We start from the raw sequence: 9,203 nt of genomic DNA, 5'->3' as shown, positions 1-9,203 counted from the left end.
ATGCCAAAAGATTTCAATTACATTAAAATCTTTCGTGTCATTAACGTTACATCTCGCACTGACTACTACAAATTAATAACTGGTAGCTAATTTTCTTGTCATTGTGACGTGTAATGGGATTGATTTACAGTTTTTTATAAAAGTCTGAAAATGATAGAATATTTTTGATAAGTTTATGTGAATATGGAAAGTTATTTTAACTGAAGACCTAAACAAAAATGTGTCATTATCACACTGAAGAGAAGCAGTAAGTTAGTATAATTCAGAAATGTTACAATATCTTTGTTGGTTAGCACTAAGCTACGCAATGTGCTCTGCCCACTGCGGGTACTAAAACCCAACTGCTGAGCCATTGAGGGAGGAGAGGACATTACAATTCCTACTGTGATTAAAACCAGGGTACAAAATAGTTAACACAGTAAATAAATCTCTAGGGTATGAAAAATATTGTATTTCAGATCCTTTGTATAAAGTTGATTGTTACTGTACCATCTTAATCTGGTGATTAATGTTGAGGTACAAATGGAATAGTTCGTAGAGAACTAACAGTCTAATTTTAATATTGTACACTAAAGTTTTAGGGTATGAAAAATATTGTATTTCAGATCCTTTGTATAAAGTTGATTGTTACTGTACCATCTTAATCTGGTGATTAATGTTGAGGTACAAATGGAATAGTTCGTAGAGAACTAACAGTCTAATTTTAATATTGTACACTAAAGTTTTAAAACCCACAATGGCCGCTTCTGTTTTTATAAAAATGATCAAAACTTTACGAATGTTATACTTGAATTTCTACTATACCATGTGCATGACGGCAGCAGCAGGAATAATCCCCATGATCAGGTAGAAACAGGTCTCCAAGGTTTTATATCTGTAACAATACCATCATCTTAGGTTTAATTACCATGATACTTGTAGCACGTGTAACAGCATCATATCTAGTTTCACGTCACATTTAATTATTATAACACTCGTGGAATGTAAGTATTAGGATAAAGACGATCTCAGACACTAAAAATTATATACTAAACTACAAATCAAACTTCTGAGGGTGGTCAGACGTACTGACTGTTTGTGCTTCTAACAAAATCAGCTTTGGCAAATATTACAAAATTAACACGATATACTACTTCGAGTCACAGAAATGGTTATAACATAATTTCTTAGGTTATCTACTTAGTACTTAACAATACAAAGAGTGAGTAATCATCGTATCTCGTGACATAACAAAAAGAATCGCACAAGTTTTCTTCAATCTTTTAACTTATTTACTCAAACTACAAATCTCTACTTTGACTCCACCAAATGTAATTCTAGGTAACGGCATGGAGCCAAAAAATAGGATTTGTAGTTTGAGTAAATGTCTACAGTATCTTCAGCCTTTTTTCCTAACCTTTTTTTGACAATCCCTATTTGCAGATTTTTAAATCCCCAATTTTTTTATACAATTTTTCTTCAGTCTTTTAGCTGTTGCAACAAGTAGAATATCCTCGTTACCGGGAATAATCTTATTTCACAAGTTTCAGTTTTCTGTGAAAAAAGCGGCATTCAATCTACAACTAAAAAAACAAAGTAGCAGGAAGCTGTAACAATAAAGATTACACACCTTAAGGTACAGGTACTATATTAATTTTACTTAAAATACTCTCAAAAATATACAAGCATAGCTCATGACAGACTTCACACATAAAACTCTCGAGCTAAAAAAATAAGAGAATATTATATATCTTACTTTAAATTCTAATAAAACTTTGTGTCTTATAAAAAGTTATCATGTAACAACAGAAACTGATTAATCACACTGACTGAGAGAGGGGGGGGGGGTATTTTTTACTCTTCTGTAAATTTCTCATTACTTGCAGCCAAAGCATTTCCTTGTGAAATACGAAAATCGTTTCGGTGCCTATTATATGGGAGTAGACGTTCTTGAACGTAAAGGTACACGAATAAATCTGGAAGTTTAAAGATTCAGGAAAAACTTTGGTCTCGAAAAAGAAGAAGAAAGAAAAGATAAAGGAAAAAAGAAACTGTATATTGAATATTGGGTTTTATCACTGAAGTCTCATCGCTATGGAGTTGTTGTCAAGCAAGTAGACGTGATACAATACCAGTGAAGTTTTAGGAGCCTTGATTGATCTTATTGGAAGAATATTTAACCCTTTTATAATATTAACTGTATGAAAATATTACTCAACAAAATTTCAGAAGTTACATTTATTCAAAGCAACCTACCGTTCATGAAATAAGTTCTGATACGCAATTCCACATATGGCCATAACCCACACAAACCAGCAGAGTTCACTCGACCAGGCTTCAGGCTCCAAATCTTTCAACATTAACCTATTGGAAACGAACAAACCAATCTCGCAAAATGAAACATATTCAGGTTATGAATGAGCTCTACAAATAATATATCCACTAAGTAAGAAACTGCTACTGTGAAGAAAAAAATTTATTTCGGCAACAAGCCTTGAACTGAAACAAGACTTCTCTAATGAGTGAAGAAAACACAAACAATTATCAGGATGATCTTAAAGTATAGTAACTGAATGGAGTCATTTACGACCTAATAATTAACTTACAAAAGGAGACTAAATGCTGTATTAGTAAAATCTAAAAAAAATGGTAAAAAACAAACTCACCAGGGGGTGTAGGAAGCTGCGATGAAAATGTAGATCACGGCTCTATCACATCGGTGTAAGATTTCTTTCAAAAGTCTTAAAGGAGAGAAATAACACGTTAAGCCTATAACCGATATATTTCAAGCCTCTATGTTGAAACATTGGTATTTTTTACAAATGTTTTTTCATAATTTTTCTAAAGATAGAAAAAACAAAGTTCCTAGTCTATGACTATCTGTAATTCATAGAAGGTCTCGTATTAAAACGTGTATTTTCATCAAACTGACTTTTATTTTAGCTCAAAAGTGATGTAATATTGACATAAACATAAAAAGGATCACAAATACGGTAAATGAATTACAAAATGTCCCATAATTAGGAGTTTAAAACAAAATTTAATTACAATAGTTTTAGCGTAAATAGATTTTAAGACACTAACACACACAGATCGTACAAGTAAAGTGATGCAACTTTTACAGACCTAAAGCGTCCAGAGTAGAAGACAGAATGAAAGACAGTTGACACAGAGAACAGACCAATAAGGGCTAACCCGTAGATAATGGCACTGATGTACTCAGGGCTGCTGGACGACTGGTACACCAAGAAAAACAACCCTAGTACGCTTGGTAACACCCAGAGCTGCACGATAAAACAGGTACTGTGATAAGTAAAATAATTTAAATACACACAAGATTCTGTGTAGTAAAAACCTTCTTATGGAATACAAGTGCAAAGATCGGAAGTACTACATTACATTAATTCACATAAAAGATTAAAAGTAAATCATTATAATCATAGTAGTGCACAAGAAGCTCAAAATGATGGTTAGAGCAATCAATTCTGATATCAAGATGCTTGTTGTATGTGAGTTAAACTAAATATTAGTACTTACTGTGGCACCTGTAACACCATAATTAATATACATTTTGTTCTTAAACTTAATATTCTCACAATATTATTATTGTAATAATAATGGAAAAAGTTGTTTTCTCTTCGTTCATCAAATCGAACATCATAGTATGAATGATAAATAGTTCCTTCTTCACCAAAACACCACAGTAAGAGTTAAAAAAAGCTGTTTTTTTGTTCATTAAAACAGGTATCGTATACTGGAAGATCAGGCACAAATGAATATTTATAATAAACAACAATCGCTTATCCCATCTGTTTACCATAAGAAAACATTTATGTTCTTATACATTCATTTCGACCGTTTCACATTAGGCTCCTTCGAATGTAACCTTGTTCTAAATATCCTAAACAGAGTAATATATTTGTCGTAACTACTTCTCTCGTCATGCTGAAATTTCCAAAATTCATAACATATAACGAAATAATGATTAAAAAATAATCAGACATATTAACCCACAAAATTAAGCTACATTTAGTATTCCAAATTTGTTAAAAACCAAAAATACTCTTACCCATCCCTACGTGTTCGTGGGTCATTCACAAATACACTTGTGGTAGCTATAAAGCTACCTATATTGGTAAAACTACACGTCAGCTACAAATACGCACGTGGGAATTTCAGCTAAAAGCTAACTAATCATCCCGAGTCTCGTACCTGACTGGACAGTGAGAATAACAATCACCCCACCCTTATTAAAAACCTTAATATTCTCGACTCTGGAACAATATATTACAAACTCTTTGTTAAAGAAAGTCTCTCAATTCTCACCCAACATTAAATAATAACATCAACTCCTCTCTGTTGTCTTCTGAATACCCAATGTTTATTATTTTAAAGACATGGTGTTTATACTAATACTTAAGCCTTTCTTTAAAATATTCTCTCTTAACAATATTATTAGATATATGTATGCTGCATGTTTTATCACACACGTTCTGTTAAAACCTGTTTTCTTTTTAAACCTTTGTTGAGGTTTCAACCTCCATAATTAAAGATGTTTTCTTGGTGTTACCATGATTCTAACACTTATTATAAAATATATGTTAATTGTTAACTACTATTGAGTTTTTGAATTACAACAATGTGAACCCAGAATTAAAAGTTCACTGTAATTAATAAAATAGAACAGAATGATCCTTGTGAGAATAAGGTCTCTGTAACAACTGATGTGTACAACAAACACACTTCATGGTTCCATGTAGCAACTGAATGATCCTTGTGAGAATAAGGTCTCTGTAGCAACTGATGTGTACAACAAAAACACTTCATGGTTCCATGTAACAACTGAATTATCCTTGTGAGAATGAATGATCCTTGTGAGAATGTACACATCAGTTGCTACAGAGACCTTAACAAAAACACTTCATGGTTCCATGTAGCAACTGAATGATCCTCGTGAGAACTTCATGGTTCCATGCAACTGAATATTTTCAGATATGTACAAACTGTACCTGTGTGTTTTTAAGAGGGTAGCTTGTGAAGAAGCTTAACAACTGTTCTTAATAATATGTCGCTGTTAGAAACCTTATAAATACAGCTTATCAAGCCATTTCTGATTTCATCTTTCTCCTTAGTGAAGCCAGTGACTTCCCAATAGGATAACGAACACCGAAAATAAAGATAAAACAATCATTTGGAAGTTACTGATGGATGTTTTAATCAGTTTCTGATGGAATATGTTTATCTAAACCTGCAACGTTGAAAAGACTTACACATGAAAACATTAACTGAAGGCATACTGATTCAAAATTTTCAAAAGAAACACGTCTTGGGTCATTAAATAATCATCTTTCGACATTCTTGCTAACCAGAACAGTGAAATGTTTTAATATTAATACAAAGAGGGCCAAAATAGTATAAAAAGAATGACCAACACTACATAAAACTATGTATTAATGCATGTCAGCCTTGCCATTTGTAAGGCTGTTTTTCATCAAATGCGAGTACATGCATTTCGACCTCTGGCAGCAACTTTTCCAAATAACTTGGGATGCTGGGTGTATTTTGGCACAGTTTCAGGGTACTCAGTAGCACTTGCTTCAATAAATATTGAAGGTGCTCCAGCACCCATGGCACTGACACCTATGATTTGTGCAATAAAGGACGAATCCTTAAGAGATATTACTTCAATTCATATTTTTTTGGCCACTACTTGCACAGTCCGAGATCCTCATGTCGAAGTTTTAAAATTCGACATGTTCCCTCCATTAAAACATTTTAAACGATTATATCCAGTATTCTTACACTGCTTTCAAAGTGAAATAATGAATCAAAATAATTAAACTCACCCCATGAGTCACAATATTGGCAACATGTTCAATTTCCGTTGGGATGTAGGCCTCATTTCTTTTGGCCGGTGTATTCATGAACCTGTTTAGAAATATAGAGCAAATTACTTCGCAAACGTTTTTTAAATAAATTAATACAATACATTTGGAATACATCAATCTAACGTCGGACAAATAAAAATTTGCTTATCACAAGCTTCTCCCTCCCCTAATAACCGTACGATAACTTTGTAAACAGTATCAAAATTAGATGGTATCCATAAAAATGGGGTTATTCACTAACTTAAGATCATTGTAACCACGTATCAGTTCCTCTTTATTTACGTTTTAGAAATACAATTTACACCTACTAAGAATGGGTGACACAGACCAAAGATTAGTGTACGTACAAGCTGTTTTCTGAAACACGCTACTTCCAGTTTAACAGAAATTAAAGATGTATTAAAAGTTACGAAACACGCTACTTCAAGTTTAACAGAAATTAAAGATGTATTAAAAGTTACGAAACCTTCCTGCTTTGACATGACTGCATAAATTATAACCTTTCATTCATACTTATGAAATAACTGACATTAGCCCTAAAAATGTGTAACACATTATCAATATTTTATATATCAAATGTAAGAGCAGAATATGTCCAGTGATCAGACAGACAGACTTCACAAAGACATACTGTTTACCATATAATGATGAGTTGGATATACAAGTTAATTATGTCCAGTGATCAGACAGACAGACTTCACAAACACATACTGTTTGTCATATAATGTTGAGTTGGATATACAAGTTAATTATGTCCAGTGATCAGACAGACAGACTTCACAAAGACATACTGTTTGTCATATAATGTTGAGTTGGATATACAAGTTAATTATGTCCAGTGATCAGACAGACAGACTTCACAAAGACATACTGTTTACCATATAATGATGAGTTGGATATATAAGTTAATTATGTCCAGTGATCAGACAGATAGGCTTCACAAAGACACTGTTCACAATCTAGCAACGTTCTATGTAAAAAGCTTTCCTCTGTTTAAGTAATTAGTTCCAAGTTTATGTGTGCAAATTTCAAAAATAATAATAGTAAAATATGTGACTAGTTTCACTCAAGAAAAAAAGATACATTCTTACTCTGGATTTTCAACCCTGCAGGTAGACAACTTATCTAATAATAACCCACATCGTAAAACACGAGTATTATCTTGTTAGTTTCAAACACTGGCTCACAGTTACCAATCGTATAATATCAACTGCACTGGACATATAAAGTAACTTTTGTCCTAACCTGTAAACACATTGTAATGTCTCTTGATACAAAGTTACTTGTACTGCACATAGCTGATTACACACACACAGCAACAATTCAAGTGATAATATTGAACTCTACAGTATGATAAAGAATTCAGCTGATAATGAGGTTAGAGTTACGAGGCATTTCAGGCATATAGACTGGGAAATATTATAAGGCATTTTAATTTCAGGCATATAGACCGGGAAATGTTAAAAGGCATTTTAATTTCAGGCATATAGACCGGGAAATGTTATAAGGCATTTTAATTTCAGGCATATAGACGGGAAATGTTAAAAGGCATTTTAATTTCAGGCATATAGACTGGGAAATGTTAAAAGGCATTTTAATTTCAGGCATATAGACCGGGAAATGTTAAAAGGCATTTTAATTTCAGGCATATAGACAGGGAAATGTTAAAAGGCATTTTAATTTCAGGCATATAGACAGGGAAATGTTATAAGTAAAATCGTGAGGGAAGACAGGTTTTTTAGAAACTGTACAGGATGGTTTTATTCAACAATTGGCTTGAGAACCAACCAGGAACAATACTGTTTTAGATTTATTGTTAACTTCTAATACAGAAATGGTTAATAGGGAACATCTTGGTGTAAGTGATCAATGTTTTAAGTCTGATGTTATTCTGCTTATCAAGATAAGGAATAATGAGATTTGGTTTTGAATTTCGAAAAATCAATTTTTGAAGAAATGAGAATTATCTGTTGTGAATTGGGAAACTTAATTAGGCAGAGTTTTTGATCAAACGTGGAATACTTAAAAATAAGTGTTAAATATTCAAGATAGGCATGTTCCTTATAAAAGAATGAGGGTGGGTGTAGGTTGGCTTAGGAAGGGCATAAAGGATAAAATCAGAGAAAAAGCATTATAAATTTTAAAGGTTTAATCGAACTGCAATAATGGAAGATTTACAGAATTATAGAAGACGAAGACAGTTATAAAAAAAGGTTGACTGAAAATGTAAAATTTAACAGTGAGGATTTATTTAAATACATTAAGGGTAAAAAAAAAAAAATGTCAGGATGGGAGTAGGGCCTTTGAAAGATGATACAGGAAGGCTTATACCTGATGACCGAGATGGCCAAATTATTACATTTTTTTTTTTCTGAAATATTTATAAATGAAGATTTAAGCAGCATTCCACATCCTGAGCAACTGCTAGATAACAAGATTAACTCTGAGCTCCTTAAGAATAAACTGAGAAACTTATAGAATGATAAAACTCCTGAACCAGATATTTCCCCAAAGATTTTGAAGGATTGGATAAGTGAGCCACTTACTACTATTTTTTGTCAGTCCCTAAATAGTGGGCAGGTGCCAGAGGATTGGAAGTTAGCTAATGTAGCCCTTCTTTTGAAGGGAGGTGATAAAAATTGTTCCAATAATTATAGAGCCATTAGTCTTACATCAGTTGTGGGAAAAGTTTGGGTGGAAAGTCTGATAAAAGATGCTTTGTAAGTTCATTTAACAAAGTTTATAATTTTGTTGAATAGTTGGTATGGTTCCACTAAAGGAATATCTTGCCTTATTAATGTTTTGAAATCCTTTGAGGAGGTTAATGTAGTTGAGGGTAAAGGTGTGAATTTGATGCATCTAGATTTACAGAAAGCGTTTGACAAAGTACTACATAAAAGGCTCTTTAAACAAATGATATATATATATATAGATATGTGGGGTATAAGTTGGATCATAGAAGAGTGGCTGGATGGAAGAAACTATGTTATAAATGGAGTTCATCCAAACTAGATTAATGTCACAAGTGGAGAACCCGAGGACTCATTGTTTCACACTTTGCTCTTTTTGATTTACATCAATGACTTAATTGAAGGAATTGTCAATAAATTATTAAAGTTTTGGGTGTTGCTGCTTTAAAAAATGATTCGGATGTTTTTTAATTATAGTAAATGCAAAGTAATGCATGTGGGATATCATAGTTTGAATGAAAACAACTTTAATTATTACGTAATGCATGTGGGATATCATAGTTTGAATGAAAACAACTTTAATTATTAGGTAATGCATGTGGGATATCATAGTTTGAATACAAACAACTTTAATTATTAGGTAATG

The 9,203-nt window shown here is 32.5% G+C and overlaps 1 protein-coding gene across 2 annotated transcripts in view; it reads right to left on the bottom strand.

Annotated features, from left to right (window-relative positions):
- Positions 1–731: 731 nt before the first annotated feature.
- Positions 732–9,203, bottom strand: part of LOC106468442 (monocyte to macrophage differentiation factor 2-like) — a 20,133-nt gene continuing 11,661 nt past the window's right edge. For both annotated transcript variants that reach the window (XM_013928869.2, XM_022396779.1), the window contains exons 2-6: positions 5,826–5,907; positions 3,106–3,263; positions 2,646–2,720; positions 2,236–2,343; positions 732–874 (exon numbers count right to left, since the gene is read on the bottom strand). In XM_013928869.2, the coding sequence (XP_013784323.1) occupies positions 799–874; positions 2,236–2,343; positions 2,646–2,720; positions 3,106–3,263; positions 5,826–5,907 (499 nt within the window). In that variant the 3' untranslated portion in view covers positions 732–798. The remainder of the gene's footprint in view (positions 875–2,235; positions 2,344–2,645; positions 2,721–3,105; positions 3,264–5,825; positions 5,908–9,203) is intronic.

Source organism: Limulus polyphemus, unplaced genomic scaffold (genome assembly GCF_000517525.1).
Source record: "Limulus polyphemus unplaced genomic scaffold, Limulus_polyphemus-2.1.2 Scaffold3009, whole genome shotgun sequence".
Taxonomy (NCBI): Eukaryota; Metazoa; Arthropoda; class Merostomata; order Xiphosura; family Limulidae; genus Limulus; species Limulus polyphemus.
Note: the sequence above shows the minus strand (reverse complement) of the source record. Positions and strands in the feature narration are given on the sequence as shown.